Source organism: Fusarium poae, chromosome 3 (assembly GCF_019609905.1).
Source record: "Fusarium poae strain DAOMC 252244 chromosome 3, whole genome shotgun sequence".
NCBI lineage: Eukaryota > Fungi > Ascomycota > Sordariomycetes > Hypocreales > Nectriaceae > Fusarium > Fusarium poae.
In genome coordinates this window covers 6,147,284-6,165,029 of record NC_058401.1, presented here as the reverse complement: position 1 = coordinate 6,165,029, position 17,746 = coordinate 6,147,284, and the positions used below count along the sequence as shown (strand labels likewise).

The following is a 17,746-nucleotide window of genomic DNA, read 5'->3' as shown; positions in this document are numbered from 1 at the left end:
CTATGATCGTCCTGAACAGGCTGTGATGGTGAACATTTTTTTGAGTTGCCAACCAGGATGCTGTAGTTGAGGTGATGAGCAAGGCCAGGGTTAACAACCAATCAAATCCTGAAAAGGGTCGCTCTAACATTACTGCCCCTGGACCCTGGTGGATAGCTTTCCAAAGATGGTCAAAGGGTCTCTGTTTAGGACCCCTCCATGACAGGGGTCCACGTGGTTGGTAAACGCTGATCTCGTCCAAAGAAATCGCCACTGATGAGTTGTGATTGAAACAGGATTTTCTAGAAAGGCTGATTAAAAAATACCCAAGCCACGGGTTGACTGAATATGTTGCTGATCATCGCCATGCATATTCTGAAACTTGGTCAGCGGTGAGAAGAGACAATGAGTTGTGAAGGTGTTTTGGCATTTGACCGTGGAAGAGGCGGGCTGGGTGCTATGATGTCATATAGAGGGGGAGTTACTCCTTAGGTACTTTTCAGCTCATGATGTAGGCAAAGCTACCTACCTACCTACCAAGAGATACAGTAGACTGCATGTATGTAATAAAGGTATAACGAGAAGAAGGGAAACTATCCAAGCGACGACTCAGCTCGAAAATAGGTCAGCCGAGTATACAATTTTACGAAGCGCCTTGTGTATCGACCCGTCGGAAAGTTGGTCGCGATATGGGTTGTTCTTGTGTAAAACGATTGGCTGCGGCTACAGCCGCTGGCAGCTATCTTGGCGCGTAGTGAAACAGAGCCCACTGGTAACGGAAGGCCCAGCGAAACCCAACCATCTTAGGAGAGCTTAAAATAACGGTCTTCATTCGGCGAAGCGAAATCTCGATCTTTAAGAGCAGCATCTTTAACTATTTGCTGTTTGTCAGTTTAGCGGGGGGGAATGCCGTTGTCATACAAATAATAGTGTGATGGGCAAGATTGGCAATCGTAAATAGCGATCGGCCTACCAAGGAGAGGGCTGAGGGACCTGATACTCTTTGTTTGGGGAAAATCATTTGTTTAGTAATTTATTGTCTATGAATATTCGTCGTGGAGCCTCGAGGAAGCCTCGTAGAATTCACTACCTTTTGCAAAGAAGGGATTCATCAAGATCTCCTATGACCAAAGGAACTGCCGGTATACGAAAACCAGCGTCTTCATCTGTACTCATAATCACGTTTGTCTTTTACTACATAGCGCCTTATCTAGAATTTGGTACCAATTGTGTCACCCTGTAGTCACCAATGCGTAATTGGAACAGCGGGGTAATAAGAACACTGTCAGCGGGTTAAAGTTGGGAAGTCACGTCAACACCATCGCATCGCTTCGTTCACAGACACCAACCGTAGGGTCTTGCTTCATTGTATCCGTATACCGCTACTTTCAACTGCCTAGACACCCATAGTTGAAACCATGGCGGCCGCAGTTTCTGAAGAGCAAGCTACCGAGTTGAGCAAGCAATATGACACCCCACTCGGCCTTGCTCACTCAACTATGCAAGTCCTCAAAGACAGGATTAAACTACACTATGACCTTGCTAGTGACTACTATCTGAGTTTATGGTGCGTCCGGAGCTTGGTGCAATTCACAAAGTTGTCTCTATCAATCACGCTGCTGATTTGCTTACTCTTACTAGGGGCGAACACATCCATCACGGATACTGGCCAACAAAGGAATCCGAAGCCACACAAACAAAAGAGGAAGCGCAGACAAACCTCATTCAGTTGCTTCTCGACATATCAAAAGTTCTCCCCAAAAGCTCGGTTCTAGACGTTGGATGTGGTATCGGTGGCACTTCTCGCTATCTCGCATCCAAGCATGGTAGCTTTGTTACTGGAATCACCATCTCCACAAAACAAGTTGAGATAGCCAACCGCTTGACCAAGGCCGCTGTGGAAGATGGGCCTTCACGTTCCGATGTATCAGAAGATCACGGCTTCGTTGAGCTCGGTGACGGCAAAGTCAAGTTTCTCGAGCTTGATGCCGAAAAAATGGACGATTTCTTCAGTAATCAACAAGGCTCATTCGACGCAGTGTGGATAAGTGAGGCTCTCAGTCATTTCCCGAACAAAGCGCTGTTCTTTGAGAACGTGATGAAAGTCCTCAAGCCTGGAGGGAAGCTGGTATTGGCCGACTGGTTCAAGGCCGAGGGCTTGGACGACACAACATTCACCAACGATATCAAGCCCATTGAAGGTAAGGTTCTGTGCAAAATATTCGTATTCCCAAGCTTAAGTAGAAAACAGATGGTATGCTTCTCCCACCCCTCTTTACCCAGCAGGGATACCTTGATTTAGCAAAACAGGCTGGGCTTCAGGTGTTTGCCGAGCCGAAAGATATCAGTCAACAGGTTCGAAAGACATGGTACGTTCATATGCTTCTTTCCAAAGTAACATTGGCAATGACCTTACACCTTTGTCTCTTAGGGATATCACCTGGTCCCTCGTCCAGAACCCATCTCTATGGGCGTTCGCATTCACTCAAGGCCGTGACGGTATTGCCTTCTTACAGTCATTTCGCGCAATGAGACGGGGATACGCCAATGGGTCCTTTCGCTACAGTGTCATGGCGTTCCAGAAAGAAATGGCGTAAAGTAGCTCCGACCTCAACTCGTATGCATCAACGAAAATCATTTGAGTTCTGGAGACTTGTGTAGACTTTTCTGAGCGGTTTTCTTTCTCTCTCTTTCCTTTCTTTCTTTCTTTTCTTTCCCTTTGCGAAAAGGGATAGCTATAACTGGACACGATTCCTCATTCAATGGAAGTGGCACATGTTCCCTTATCAGTGGCAACCCTGTCATTTGTAACCAGTTCTGATCATCCTTACATTCACAATCTGACACAGCCGGTCAGGGACATGGCGTGCTAGCGCTCACTGATATATTTGAGCTGATCGGGTGATGCTTTTGACAGTCTTGGCAACTAATCCCCATAGAAGTTCAATTTGATTACTCATTATCTGATGCTACACAGTTGCTGCCTTCTTGTGTTTTTGAACTAACAGCGCAAAGTGTAAATCAGAAATCACATAAAGGGTCAGATATTCTCACATTGTTTGGTGGTAACAATATGTCGTTGCTGCCTAATGTGACAAACGCTGAAGATGTATTGTTACCATAATGAGCAATAAGCACTCTATTCGAGTCCCGTGACTGGACACAGGAAGTTGATAAAAACATGACAAGTGACCATCAAAACATTCACCCAAAATACGACCGTAACGCCTTCGTCATTCCCGACTTGGAAGATAGAACCGATCCTGCATCATCGGCCTTACGCTTCGCCAAAGGTGTTCTCGCCGGAGTAGGTGATGTATAGGAAGCTGCAAGTGATCATGTTAGTAATTCGCCTTTACTCCATGCCTGTTGGGGAACGTACCCGTCCTCATCCTTGTGCTCTTCGTAAATGCTGCTCATCAGGGCAGCTGTTGGGGGAAGAACCTCGTCGACGAAGATGAAGATAGCCTTCTCGGGGGACAGCTTGATTCGCTTGCGAATGACGTAGACGAACTGGCCGACGGTCAGATCGGCAGGGACTAGGTACTTCTTCTTGTCGATGGTCGCGATATCGCTCTTCTCGACCTTCTCGCAGATAACCTATTGTCAATATGTAAGCAGATTGTCGGGTGAAGGAAAGATGAAGAGAGAAGGCGGTCGGTAACTGGGCCGGAACCCCCCAGTGTCATTGTCGTTGAGTAAAGCGGCTGTTCCACCCACAAAGCAGAGAAGACGTTATTTGTAAAAATTACATACCGGAATACGGTCAGCGTATTTCTGTCGGATGCGCTCAGCCTCAGCCTTGCGCTTCTCGAAAGGGTGCTCGTCCTTGAATTTGCTGCGCATGTTGACGGTGGTGGTTATTGTTGTGGAGGCGGTAAGTGTGTTGTGAAGAGTGGTGGAATTCAAGTGTCGCGATGACTGTTGGGTTCAGGCAGCGAAATAGTTAGAAAGTTGTGGTTGGGGGGAAAGGGAAGAAGGGGGAGAAGAGGGAGATGATGACGGGTTGGAAATAAGAAAAAGAACTAGGTTACGGTTTGCTTGCGTCAGGCAGAATAAGTAGGTGAGGTGAGGAAATGCATAGAGTGACAGAAGGTGGCAGTGACACAGACACAGTACGCGCATACACCTACAGATGAGCGGTCGGCCAGCGCAGACTTGACCTGACTTGTCTCGACTTGAGAGGCAGCAACGCGGGTTACAGTGGGCATTAACAGAAGCCCAGGGCAGATGGCACCTTAGCAGGTGGCAGCAGCACCCAGCCCAACTCACGTTGACTGGACATGCGCGCGGGGCTAGGTGGCTAAGCTACAAATGGTTTAGCTCTGTCGTGCTCGGTGAATCACAAGAGGTCCCGCGAGGCAACAATGGCGGGGAAGCAGCAAGTCACGTCGCACTGTATCGTCACAGGGTCGAGAATGAGTTTGCGAGGGAATCCTCAAAAGGACCCAGAGTTCATCGACGAGTTTGTTTATTTAATGTCGATAACTCGACACGGCAAGGACTTCACGGGTTAATCTATAGTCCGGATCCGATGGACTAGCAGCGCTAAGTGGTTCTAGTTGTCTGCAGCTATTAAAGTCATACTTTCTGTACCTCTTCTCCATATCAACATCCTGTAGCAATTATCTCCCCGCAATGTCTAGCGACATGGGTTGTCAGGCCCTTCTCTCTTCTATTTTGGTGCCGTCTTGGTGCACGGCGTTTTATGATCCAGACTAACTTCTCCTCATAACACACATTTTTAAGAAACGAGTTAATGAAGGTTGCTAAACACTTTAATTATAATTTGTTTCGTATACTTTGAAAACTTAACAGGTAGTATTTATATCAAGTTGGTTACCTCTGTAAGTGAAACTGTATAGTGTAAATTCAATCCTGCCTAAGTACCTAGTATCAGAAAAATCAACAGCTAGAGGTATAAGAGACGAGCTTAATAGGCCAGTTTATGCTTTATAGATTATAGTTTTAGAATACTTATTTCTATACTCCAAGACAGACTTAGGAGGCTAACTTTTCTACTGCCCACTAGCCTGCCGTGGGTTTTGATAGTTTTAGCTTCCAAAGTCCAATAATACTTTTGCCTTTGACCTGCAATAAGTTTTATCATTATGTCCCCATATATATCAGTAAAAGTTTCTCATCTGCCTACCTAGCGGTTTGACTTTGCGTGTCAGTGCCCGGAGAAAGTCATCAATGCTATTTCAAACATGTACCATTCTGTGTTAGTTCGTTCGTTACGAGGCGAACATAGGTAAACATGCGCTGACAACGTGCCCCGCTGCATACTAAAAGTACAAATAATCCTTGGTTTATAAAGAAGCCTCTTTATAGCTTCTGATTCCCATACAAAGAGCATCCAGAAGTTCTCGCCATTATGTAGGATCCAGCAACGGAGCTACAATGGCGGAATGGTTTTAGTACGCCCGAATGGTGCGTCGATTTTGACCGCCCTCGGCACCGGCCGTGAGTTGTCCTTCTCTGCTCCACACTGGACGCGTCCCTTCTATGAAGTCGACTAGACAGGTAGCCAAGACCTCCGTAGGTAGAGACAAGCCAATTGCCGAACATTCGATTCTGACTATCGCCCGAGTTCTCAGTTGTTCTAAACCCTCCTTTTATCGGACCCTGGCCTCATCCCTCAAGTGGCCTCATCCGAAACGCCTGATCGTCGTCTCTTTCTCTTCTGTTTCCTTTCTTGTCCGTCTCGTTCTCGTTCTCGGCCTTGTGGCCCTGTTTTGCCACCATCTCTTCCCGAATCCTCGGGTCGAATATATAATATCGTCATGGCTGCCAGACAGCCAGCTCGGCGCCTTGCTGCGCATCTTGCTTTTCCTTCCATACGCTTCTCAGGAACTCAATTCGCTTCTACGAGACGCTGGCTGTCTAGTTCCGCTGGTCCCAAAGCTTCTCGATCATCTTACTCCAACTACTCCCCGCTGTGGCTCGCTGCTATTGCCCTTGGTGCCGCCGCCCCCTTAGCCTACAAGATGGTACCAATCCCTCCCTAGTCAGTGGGAGAGCCTATTGCTGAACATAACACTCTCAGTCTGATATCGAACCCATCAATGCCGATCCTTCAACCCTCGCCGACCGTGATGCCCAGAAGAAGCGCGAGTCGGGCGTCAACGAGGACTCGCCCATGCGACTGCGTATGGAAAAGTTTATTCGGGAGCAACAAGCCCAGATCGTTGCCGAGCTCGAGAGAGTTGACGGCAAGAAGTTCCGCAAGGACGAGTGGGAGCGCCCTAACGGTGGAGGCGGCACAACCTGCGTTCTTCAGGAGGGAAATGTCTTCGAGAAGGCTGGTCTTGGTGTGAGTGTTGTTTACGGCTCGCTTCCCAAGCCCGCCATTGAGAAGATGCGAGCAAACCACAAGACCATGGACCCCAACATGGAATCAATCGACTTCTTCGCCGCAGGACTCAGCATGGTTCTCCACCCTTATAACCCCATGGCCCCTACTGTGCATCTCAACTACCGATATTTCGAAACGGCGAACCCTGATGGTACATCTCAAGCTTGGTGGTTCGGCGGCGGTTGCGATTTGACACCCTCATATCTCTTTGACGAGGACGCCATTCACTTCCACAAGACAATCAAGACCGCTTGCGACGCCCACGACAAGGAATACTACCCCCGTTTCAAGAAATGGTGTGATGAATATTTTTTCAACAAGCACCGCGGAGAGGCCCGTGGTATTGGCGGTATCTTCTTTGATGACTTGGACGAGACGGAGCGCGACCGCGAGAACACCTTTTCATTTGTCCAAGACTGCCTCAAGGCATTCCTCCCCTCGTACATTCCCATCATTGAGAAGCGAAAGGACATGCCTTACACGGACGCAGAGAAAGACTGGCAGCAGCTTCGTCGTGGCAAGTACGTTGAGTTCAACCTTGTTCACGATCGTGGTACAGCATTCGGTCTCAACACACCCGGCTCAAGGGTTGAGAGTATTCTCATGAGTTTGCCGTTGACTGCTGGCTGGAAGTATATGCATGAACCCGAGCCAAAGAGCAGGGAGCAGCGCCTTGTAGATGTCCTCAGAGACCCCAAGGAGTGGGTCTGAGATGCTTGTCTAAATTTAAAAAAAAGAAAAAGAAAAAGAAAACAGAAGCAGATGTATGTTGAAGCACGAGGTAGAGCGATTATTTAGTGTATCATAGGTATGTGAGGATCATAGATGAGATGGGGACACCCATGGTGGTGTAGACTACAAAAACCAAACAGCAGTTGCGCCTACTAAGACGCTACAAAAAATCAAAACAATTTAAATAAACCATGAATACATGTCTTTCGGCAGAAATTTTGGTCTTCTGGTAATTGGGAAGAGGCAGTTTTCTTTAAAAAAAAAAAAAAAAACTTTGGATCACCAGCATCGTCACCTTCCATCCATATCAACGTGGAGACGGGTATCTAAAATGCCTAATTTCTTTCTTTTACAACCATCGGACCATGCAAACCCGACATTGAATTCACGGCAATGGAGCCTCTTCCTTCCCATCGCGAATTAATTACAGCTCTCATATGCTCCATCTCGGCTATCACGCCATTAACTTCAGATAACTTTTCATCTACACAGCCGTCTCGAGCTACCCAATCGCTCACACTTTCACCACTCCAAGCAGTCTCTCCGTCCCAACGGCCTCTGCTCCTGACCCTTCACGTATTGTTTCCAAACCTTTTGCTTCCAGCTCTAGATCTCCTTGATCGGAGACTCGTCGTGAGGTTGGTGCGCAGTCAGGAACTCCATCACGACAGCTCTTTAGACACGATGAAGAACGACGTATTTCTTGTCCGTTCACTCGCTACGACAATCTCACGGCGCCCTCGCGACGTCAATCTATCCTCCAAACGCTACATCGTCCATCTCAACGCATGGAATTGTTCATGTGCAAGCTTCACATTTGATGCTTTTCCCAGTCATCATATATCGATGACAGATGAAGGTCAGCAAATGCATTCTGAAGAAGGGTCATGGTCTTATGGGGGCACGAGCACGGGACCTGAAGGAAATACACCACCGTGCTGTAAACATTTGCTCGCCTCCTTGCTTGTGGATCAGTGGTCAGAAATGCTTGGCATGTATGTTGAGGATCGGGTTGTTTCAAGAGAAGATATGGCAGGCATTATTGCGGACATGTGAAATAAGTCTTAGCAATACCAAAAAGCTTGCCTGTTTGAGGCCATGTCTGGTATGTATTATCCTCACTTCATCCTCTAAAAGTCCATTTTGATATAAGCAATGTACAAAGGCGCTCTCGCCTTAGCCTTTGGTCAGGACATCGCCGTGGGTTCCTCCGGACGCCAAAGAACCCCTGCCCAAGTCTAGTTCATCTGCCAGGTCTTTTGTCTTTGTAGTTTATTTCTTGGTCTCCTTGTTCTCCTTATCCTTGTCACCACCTTCCTTGGCTTGAGTGCTTGCACCATTTGTGCCCTCCTTCTTCTCATCCTTGTTGTTGATCTCCTCTTTCTTGGCCTCCTTCTCCTCCTGTTGTTGCCTGTTCTGGATCTTATTCTCGATAAGATCGTGGAATGCCGTGATGGCACGGATCAGACTGCTCAGGTAAATAGCCATAAGCTGGTCATTGGTCTTGACGCTCATCGCATATGCCAATTCACCACCACCGGACTTGCCATCTCTATCGGGCGTAGAGAGATTAGGCAATAGGTTGAAAACATCCTGAAGGTTTCCAAGGATCGCATGGTTGACGGGTAGTTGTTTATCGAGGACCTTCTGGAGGTATGCGCCAATGTCTCGCAGGCGCAGGTGTAAACCTTGAAGTGATTGCAACTGGTTTGTGACTCGTGTAGATAGTGTCCCCGCAGCGACATCGCGGATATCTCTTAGCAGATGCTCAACACCAATCTCTTCTGCCTCCTCAGCCTCGATGACGGAAGGAGTATGGACAAATGTTCGAGCAGTGGTTGTGCCGTCCTAGTAACTGTCAGTAGATTGCTCGTTGATTGCGGCTAGTATTAATTGCCAACATACGTCCTTGATCTCGTCAACGGCAAAGTAGGCGTCTGTAGGCACTCCTGATTCCTTAGGCTGGACATCGACAATAACAAGGAGGGGGTTGGGTGTGTAGCGCTTGAAGAGTTCGTTGATCTCCAAATCAGATGCGCGGAGCTTGGGACCGGTGTGGTACCATCCTATAAGCTTCTCTCGGGCGTTGACTTTTTTGAACATATCGTTCATTGATTCAACGTAGTTGTGGTCAAGGAACCACACTGAAGGGTCCTTGTCATCCTCTTCGAAGGGAACTGCAATCATCATTGTAAGCGCCGCCCAACTTGTGGTCTAATAGCATTAAGATAACACACCAGCAAAGCTGTTTGACACTCTCACATCGTTTCCATCGTTTTGACCAAGTAGAACGCCAACTACTCGTCGCTTTGTCTTTGTGGAAACGGTTCGATTGTAGTGGTCGACAGCGGAGAGAAGAACGAGGGGCGCAACGGTGACGTTTCGGGTGACGAGGGAGAGGGTTTCTGCCGTTGTGGTAGGCATCGTTGCTTCGTAGATAGGTATTTGATACAACGAATCCTGTATGAGGTTGCCGAGAAATCAATGCGCAGTCTTGGTTGTGTAGGCGCGGTAAAGTCGAAAACAAAGGTCGTGATGTGATGTTGATGCAGTGATTGTTGTGGCCGCACGTACGTAGTCTTGAGGCTGCCTTCTTGGAGGGAAGCTTAGCTCCCGATTGGGTCAGGCACCTTGGGGACTCCAAGAGCCTTGTACTGCCACATCACGTGTGATCAGCCACGATCTAAGGTTGTGCCACACTTGAGGTTTGAGTTACAGATGAGAACACAGCCCTTAACAAGACCAGCAACACTATCTTTTTTTTTACTCCAGTGCACGTAGTGTCGTCTTGTTCACAATTTTACTTTTTACTGACGTCACCGAACTTTTGAGATGCCAACACATGTGTCAATAAGTTAATCAGAACTGTTTGCCCATCAAGCAAAGCTTTACTCAGGCAAACGAGTGCCTCAGTTAACCCGTATGGCCATTGATATAATGGTAACAACATGGAAATGGTAACTTTTAGCAAAAGAAGCCGCAAGCCAAGTGGTGTATCGGTAGTTCAACAATGCCAAGATAGTAAAAACATATCAAGTCGAGATCTACTAAGACCTGTGTAGCAAAGCAAAATATTCCGCTTCTGGGGAGCGAGCGATCAAGGATGAAGTTAACATCCACTTGCTTGGATCCTTGGCTTCTGGATGTTTCTAAAGGGCGGAAAATAGAGACTAACTCGTGTTGATACCGACTATTACCACACCCTGATCGGCGTGGGAAAACCACCAAGACTATAGCGACAACACTTCTCTGTCTCAAGTGTTCCTGGAACAAGCATAAAGATATAAGAGAACGAACAGGCTATTACTGTTGGCAGAAACCGAAATGCGATAAGGTTGTTGGTAGGTTGCCGGGGATATTTCGGATCAAAGGACGTTGATTCCGGATGCGCTGAACCTCGGCCCTGGTGACCGGTTTACTCCCGTTGCGAGTGTACTCCGTCCCAACGATATACCGCGGATGGCTCCGGTCAATTACGGCCATGATATCTTGTCGTCTTGGTTGGGGAGGAGGCGAAATGGACCTGTTCCGGACGCAACGGTTCTTAAAAACATCCATGTGTTTTAGATACTACCCTAGATCGTCGGCGAGTTTGAGTAAAAATAAAAGGTTCAATCAAGACTCAAAGATTCAGTCAAGATTCCGAGCAATGATTGTCCACCTAGTTTTAAAGATTTCAGTATTTAGCAAAGCCATGTATGGTTTAATCGCCCGTTCCTGCTTGTCCCTATTGAACTGTGTAGGACTCATGTAAGCCAAGCTGTAGGTACCTGTCTACGGGCTGCATTTGATCTTGTTATGAACAGGTGGTAATAAACTATAACACCGCGGCTGTACCGAATACCTTGTCTTGGCGTAGACTATAACTCAGAGCTTCTTTTTTTGTCAATTGAGTTCATATGTACTTTCTTCATACAGCTGTCAGTCCTCTAGCTTTGTTTAGTTTCCCACGTTCTTTACAAATTCGTGATTCTTGACTCTTTATCTTGCAGAAACAACCAACGCACAGGTCCTACTACGACCTGCTAAGTTGAAGCAAAGTGGGAGTTACTAAGGTAGTATCCCCAGCAAGTTTTGGCATTCATCAATTAGGCCCATCGAACAGGGGGTATGCCCCCATCATCATCGCTCCAGCAGAAATAGCCCACATTGAGCCAATCACGGTTCGTTAAAGCTTCTCCCCCAAACCTCCCGTCCTCCGGCTACGCACTCAAGATTTCCCAGTCTTGACTTTGTTCCTCTCTTTTTCACTCTTTTCTCTCACTGTATTCTCTCGGCCTCGCACCAAAGAACAAAGCCTGTCGTTAGTTCAGCTTTTGCCTCTCTAGATCTCCAAAGATCCTCGCCAATTGCTCACCAAACCAACTTCCAATTCCACATTCCGCAACCGCCAAGATGGGTTTCATTGAGGACGAGCTCAAGCAGCTTAAGGATGTCATCAGCACCATCGACACGCGTATCAAAAAGCTCGAGGCGCGAGCTACCGGCGGTCCTGTTTCTACCGAGGAGATCCGAATGATCCTCATCGGCCCCCCTGGTGCTGGTGAGTATTTTTTCTGCGCCGCAATGTTGCCAGAGTGCTGTGCTAACTTTGCTTCACAGGAAAGGGTACCCAGGCCCCCAAGATCAAGGAGCGCTTCTCCTGCTGCCACCTGGTATGTCGATTCTTGTCGCAATCCATTAAAAATCAAAGGGCGATCATTCTAAATTGACCTTTTCTCTTGCGCAGGCTACTGGTGACATGCTGCGATCTCAAGTCGCTAAGAAGACCCCTCTCGGTGTCGAGGCCAAGAAGATCATGGATGCGGGCGGTCTGGTCAGCGACGAGATCATGATTGGTATGATCAAGGAGGAGCTCAACAACAACAAGGAGTGCCAGGGCGGGTGAGTTTTATGTCTTTTTGGATTTTTGACCGCCTCACATTTTGTGCTGGGGAATCTCGATCCTACATCAGTGATCTGCAAAACAGCAGAAGCTAACAATTCGCGCTGCAGCTTCATTCTCGACGGTTTCCCCCGAACTGTCCCCCAGGCTGAGGGTCTCGATGCTATGCTCGCAGAGCGCAAGCAGAAGCTCCAGCACGCCGTCGAGCTCCAGATCGACGACTCTCTGCTCGTTGCCCGTATTACTGGCCGATTAGTCCATCCCGCTTCCGGTCGCTCATACCACACCACCTTCAACCCTCCCAAGGAGTACATGAAGGATGACATTACTGGCGAGCCTCTTATCCAGCGAAGTGACGACAACGCCGATGCTCTCAAGAAGCGCCTTGTTACCTACCACAAGCAGACCAAGCCTGTCGTGGGCTACTACCAGAAGACCGGTATCTGGAGCGGCCTCGACGCCAGCCAAGAACCCGGACAAGTGTGGAAGAACATGCTCAAGGTTCTTAACGAGAAGCGACGACAGAACTAGAGAATTCCTAGGGCGGATAAACTGCCGCCAGCCCCCTTTAATTTGGCGGGCACCAAGACGATTACTGTGTGAAAATAAAAGCCAGCTCGTCTTGGATATATGAACGGTATGAAATGTAAACTGGGGAGGCGGACGGGAGAATGGACTATGCAATCTTCCAGGCCAAAGAGGCGTTAAAATGGTAGAGGGTTTGTCTGCGGTCTTGTGACCATTTGTGGAAAAAGCTACCTATTTTGGACGACGATTAGCCATGTATCAAAATGTCTTTTACAATAGTTTCCAACCAACGAAAAGAAAGTTGGCTTCCAAGCGTTAACTTGACCTTGCTCGCACGATCATTATCTGCATTATGAACATGAGACCCCAATATTTAATGAAGCCCCAAATGTTTCTCCGTCCATGGTTGTCACCACGGAAAGTGTCATGTGCTCAAGCTCTCACACACTGAATATTGGCTGCTACTAAGATGGCTTATGGATCCATGCAATTCAAACGACAAATATAATTCGTATCAATAACTTAGCTCATGTCTATTGAACCACATGAGAAGCCTTGAAAGAAGACTCCTGGTCACATCTATAGCGGTCATGTCGTAAAATGCATTTCCTGTGAATGCAGCAATACTCCTCCCAGCCACTAATCTACCAAACAATGGCGCCTTGTACGAAACTCCCTGAGCTCCCTCGCAATGCTTCAAAGACAAAATCATGAAAGGGCAGATTGGTACTGCGCTGGATATCCAAGGCCAGGTCCTTAACGGTCGGTAAAAATGTCGGATCAAGAGAGAGAAGGAAAAGTGATCTTGTGTGCCGAATGAGACAAGCCAGTGGCGAAGCAAAAATATGAATAGTCGATGGTCGTTAACGACTGGTGTATATCATAAAGGTTATGTCACGCAGCCAGTCAGGGTGTATAAATTGCTGAGCCTTTATGATGATGGATGGATGGACGGATAAGAGGGGATTTTCTCACACCGCAAGTACCTATCGCTTTGGGGTCGCTGACAGGGGAAGGTCAGTAGAGGTAGAGCGAGTCGCGGAAGCGCAACTGACCATTGACCATCTGCCTCTGCTTGTTAAGCCAACTCCGAGGAGCTTCGTGCCGTCGTTGCAAAACGACATGGTTACTTTGAAGCCGACTTGTAAGATCATACCAGGCTGATGCAATGAGAGAGTTCTCTCTTTCGAGGTTCCGGATAATTTCATCACTCGCGGCCTTTAGTCATATTCGGTCAGTAGAGATTTCATTCACAATAAGAAGCAGTAACGTGGTCAAAGTGTCATTGATTTCTACATAGGGGCATAGACGTACCTTTTGTGCTGCCACAGCCTCACCGTCATGCGCGGCCTTCAATTTACGTTGCAGGTCGATCCTTTCAGTCTCCGATCGTTCCAGTTGCTAGTATCAACCTGTCAGCCAACATAATTCCTCATGCAGCTTTCGAGATACCCTCCGCTGGGAGGGATGTCGAGGTAGATGGGCAGGACAAGGCACAGCCAATTCTCCCACCCGAGGAGGAGGCGGCGGTGGCATAGTGGTCGTGCTTGTGTCCTTGCCAGCAAGCTCTCCCAACAGCCGGCAATCATCCTCGTCTTCATCTTGATCTTGCTCGGACGATTTGCTATCGACTGGAAGCACCACTTGGTCGTCTTCATCGCCGTTGACAATTGCATTGTAGAAAGGACTAGTACTAGGACTAGGACTCACCTCGCGAATTTCTCTGAGACGGTTCCGTAGTTTCTCAATCAGCTCGCCCTTCTTACTGCCGTCGGGCGTATCGCCCTCACCACTGCCGGTAATATCTTGCAGCTCCCTGCCCTCTTCGACCTCCTTGCGCAGCTTATCTTTGGTAAGAAGTGCTTCGACAAGTTGGGTTTGTTGGGCATCTCGCTCTGCGGTGCAATAACTGAGCTGTTCTCGAGCATGGTCAAGCTCGGACTTGAGAGATGAGATGATAACAACATCGGAGCTCTTGATTTCCTTGATAGCATCGGCACCTTCTTTGTCGAGAGCAGAGAGCTGGGCTTTGACAGCAAGAAGTTCGCGGCCTTGATCAGCAACTTGAGCAGAGAGATCCTTCTCCCGCTTCTTAGACTGTTCCAGCTCGAACTCGCACTGCATGAGTGTTTGCTTGATGTTAATAAATGCTTTTGTCCTGTAGAAGTCGGAAGTAAGTATGTGTGTGCCTTCAGGAGAGCAAGCATCATTGATGGCTTTGACTAACCCTTCGCCGGTCATGTTGTTGATCAGAGCTTCCATTTGATCGTGAAGAACAGCATGCTTTTCGAACATATCGTTATAGTTCTTCTGAATATGAGCACGCTGCCGCTTTTCTTCGTCAAGCTCCCGACGGAGTGGAGCAGTATCTCCAGAACCAACTGTGCTGCGCAACAAATCGTTCTCAGCCTTGAGGCGAGACAATTCTAGGGGAAGGTTAACTTGGCCAGGCTGGGTATCCTCGTTAGCTGCGTCGTTAAGCTCATCTTCAAGACTGGATGCCATGCCCAGAGCCCCAGGCACTGCATTTTGAGTTCCTTCACCGCTCTCAAGCTGCTCCTGGAGATCCTTGATGAAGTTCTCATCATGGACTTGTCTTGCTCTCAGACGAATCACCTCGTCCTCGAGCGCCGCGATGTCTTTCATGAGCTGGTTCTTCTGGCTGCGTTCGTCCCACAGATGTTGCTCAGACTGAGTAATCATTTTGGTCAACTCGTCTTCTGCTTTCCGGGTGCGAGCGCCCCTATCTTGATCATCCAACAGGATTCTGATCTGATCTTGTAACTCAGTCTTCTCGTATTGGAGGTTTTGCACTTCTTTGACAAGATGCTGCTGGGACTCGAGCTTCTGCTTGTACCGCTCTGCAGTATTGGCCTTCTTCTCAAAGTCCTCGGCTTTGTGCTTCCACTCGGTTGCTTGGTCGCGGAACTCCTCAGCGTCTTTGCACTTTTCCGTCAGTTTCATCACTTCAGCCTCGAGCTGGGATTTGATACGTTCATCTCTGCGTATCGTTTCTTCATGTCTCGAAATCAGCTCCATTTGATCATGTACCTGAATTTCCAAGTTCTTGATCATCTCGGCATTGTTAGCACCATCTACGGTGGCCTTTCGCAGGACCTCGAGCTCTCGGTCGTTCTTCTCCTTCTCAAACCGTAGTTCTTCATGACTTGTTTGAAGATGGTCAAGTCTTGTGTAGTAGTCTGAGAGCTGTCTCTTGGTCAGTTCGAGTTGTGACCGCAGGGCTGCATTCTGCTCCTCAACGAGGAGATCAATGTCTCGCGCCTCCATGACAGCGTCGATAGCTTCCTCAACATCGTCATCTCCTTGTGAGTCGTGGATATCTTGCTGTATGGTCTGGATGATTTGCATGATCTCCGCCTGCGTTTGCTTGTCGAGATTAGTTATTCGGGGGATGTAGTGTTTGCGTTGAGGGCCTAGAATCACCACACCCAGCATAACAGCCAGGATCTGGGGAATCAGTACCGACCGAAATAACGCGGGAAGAGTAAGAGGAAAAGATACCTGGCTGATCCCTTGGGCATCAGGATTCTCAGCAATGGCATGGTAGTCGAACTTCTTGGCCTGACAAGCAAGTTCAGGGACAGAGCGTCGAATGTAACGAAAAAGGCCCTTGTAGATGCTCTGGATATTGCGCTTGTTGATAAGATATCGGGAGGTGTTGGAATTTGTTTCGAGTGCGGACGTGTCAAAACTGGGATCTAGCTGATGTAGAATCAAACCAAGCGTGACGCCATCGACGAGGTCTTCGTAAGATTCTACCATTCGTTTCGGTTCAAATACTCGCTTGATCTGAGGGCATCTTTGGATGAGCGGGGAGCTAGAATACGGTGTAGAAGGATCCAGGATGACGATGCTTACGGCTTTGATGAGCGCAGTCTGCGCGGCAGGACTGTAACCTGTCATTTTGAGAAATAATTCGGCTAAGGCCAAATTGTGGTCGAATTGGGTTGGGTGGTTGTTGGAGAAGTTGCGGTTGGAAGTGATAATGATGGTGGGATTGGATTATAGGGAGTTGCGTCGCGTGTCTCAAATGCAATGGTAATGATTGTATAAGAAGTCAGCGGCATGTCGAGGAGGCGAGAGTCAGGTCTTTTATAAGGAATTGTTATGAGAACTCCCAGAACGAATGTTCCATTGTTCTGCGATTGTCGAGGTGGTGTTCAGTTTCAACTCAAGGTCAAAGGAAGCATTGTTCTTTAACATTCGGCAAACGTTGGGCCCTTGTTGGCTCGAGCTGTACTCTACTATCGGCTTATCGATTTGGCAGGGGTTGTTCAGAGCAGGGGCCTACCCACTCACACCAGAGATCCAATGAATAGCGTGTTTGAACAACCAATAGTACCTAGCTTTGTGGGAATGAACAGAGATATGTCTTTTTGTAATTGGAGGAGCCGCGATATCAGCATTGACAACCTACCTAGGTAGGTACAAGGTAGTAACTATTCAGGACAAGGTCAACCTCCTGCATTCTGCACCTTGCATTCTGCGTCCTGCATCCGGCCTTGCTTAAAGTTGATTCGGTAGTTCTCAGGTATAGCATGAAGTCCACGTCTTCTGGCTGTAGAAAACCCACAGCACCATGGTTTTGGCCTAGTCTTTGAATCGCCACCGTTCTGTCATTACATAGTACCTACCTTAGTACCTAGTAGGTATGTACTAGCTGCTGTGCCCCTTAAAAATAGGTCAAAGGTCAAAGGTCAAACATGACCTACAGCTTATTGCAACAGCTTGCACGTTCGAGTGATCGTGAAATTTAATTCACTATTAACTGTGGCGTTGTAGCGCACATATACCGTAGACCCCAGTGTGGCTGGCTAGTAGATAGGTAAGTGGTGTCATTTAAGAAAAATATTGTAACAAAAGTGCGAAAAACCGCTTGGTGAGCTTGACCTACGGTTGCCTATAAATACTGAGAAGACATGTCCGGACCAGGGGAACCACTGGGCAGCACCAGTCACTACATAGATGCTGAACATTTATTTACATAACTTGTGGGGTACTGCAAATACCTAGGTATGTTCTCAGCGAGGACAGTACTACATAGTTACGTACCTACTAAGGTAGGTACCATAGGGGAAGAGGAGGGTTTTTAAACATGCCTAGATGACAAAATTAGGCTGTCGACACCATGTTGGCAGTACCTATATGGTGTATCAAATTCTAATATCCTGTATGTACCTTTAACAGCCAGTCAACAGCCTTAAATTGTCATCTAGGCATGTTTAAAAACCCCCCCAACCCGC

General features: G+C 47.8%; 6 protein-coding genes across 6 annotated transcripts; 3 read left to right on the top strand and 3 right to left on the bottom strand.

Moving 5' to 3' along the window:
• Nucleotides 1–1,397: 1,397 nt before the first annotated feature.
• On the top strand, nucleotides 1,398–2,576 carry FPOAC1_009458 (uncharacterized protein; the record flags this gene model as incomplete). Its single annotated transcript, XM_044853884.1, has 4 exons — nucleotides 1,398–1,546; nucleotides 1,621–2,180; nucleotides 2,231–2,348; nucleotides 2,411–2,576. 4 exons carry the CDS (start codon nucleotides 1,398–1,400, stop codon nucleotides 2,574–2,576), a joined length of 993 nt encoding a protein of 330 aa, XP_044706554.1.
• A 680-nt stretch (nucleotides 2,577–3,256) lies between these two features.
• On the bottom strand, nucleotides 3,257–3,825 carry ATG8 (ubiquitin-like protein atg8; the record flags this gene model as incomplete). The annotated part of the gene is made up of 3 exons (XM_044853883.1): nucleotides 3,257–3,305; nucleotides 3,362–3,579; nucleotides 3,736–3,825. 3 exons carry the CDS (start codon nucleotides 3,823–3,825, stop codon nucleotides 3,257–3,259), a joined length of 357 nt encoding a protein of 118 aa, XP_044706553.1.
• Nucleotides 3,826–5,765: 1,940 nt separating this feature from the next.
• On the top strand, nucleotides 5,766–7,048 carry FPOAC1_009456 (uncharacterized protein; the record flags this gene model as incomplete). Its single annotated transcript, XM_044853882.1, has 2 exons — nucleotides 5,766–5,972; nucleotides 6,029–7,048. The coding sequence occupies 2 exons, from the start codon at nucleotides 5,766–5,768 to the stop codon at nucleotides 7,046–7,048; spliced, it is 1,227 nt and encodes a 408-aa protein (XP_044706552.1).
• A 1,293-nt stretch (nucleotides 7,049–8,341) lies between these two features.
• Nucleotides 8,342–9,493, bottom strand: RPN8 (proteasome regulatory particle subunit; the record flags this gene model as incomplete). The annotated part of the gene is made up of 3 exons (XM_044853881.1): nucleotides 8,342–8,917; nucleotides 8,975–9,246; nucleotides 9,307–9,493. The coding sequence occupies 3 exons, from the start codon at nucleotides 9,491–9,493 to the stop codon at nucleotides 8,342–8,344; spliced, it is 1,035 nt and encodes a 344-aa protein (XP_044706551.1).
• A 1,971-nt stretch (nucleotides 9,494–11,464) lies between these two features.
• ADK1 (adenylate kinase) lies at nucleotides 11,465–12,485 on the top strand (the record flags this gene model as incomplete). Its single annotated transcript, XM_044853880.1, has 4 exons — nucleotides 11,465–11,612; nucleotides 11,672–11,724; nucleotides 11,799–11,953; nucleotides 12,065–12,485. The coding sequence occupies 4 exons, from the start codon at nucleotides 11,465–11,467 to the stop codon at nucleotides 12,483–12,485; spliced, it is 777 nt and encodes a 258-aa protein (XP_044706550.1).
• Nucleotides 12,486–13,468: 983 nt separating this feature from the next.
• On the bottom strand, nucleotides 13,469–16,406 carry FPOAC1_009453 (uncharacterized protein; the record flags this gene model as incomplete). Its single annotated transcript, XM_044853879.1, has 7 exons — nucleotides 13,469–13,485; nucleotides 13,538–13,700; nucleotides 13,797–13,883; nucleotides 14,193–14,640; nucleotides 14,710–15,950; nucleotides 16,005–16,292; nucleotides 16,362–16,406. The coding sequence occupies 7 exons, from the start codon at nucleotides 16,404–16,406 to the stop codon at nucleotides 13,469–13,471; spliced, it is 2,289 nt and encodes a 762-aa protein (XP_044706549.1).
• Nucleotides 16,407–17,746: the final 1,340 nt, after the last annotated feature.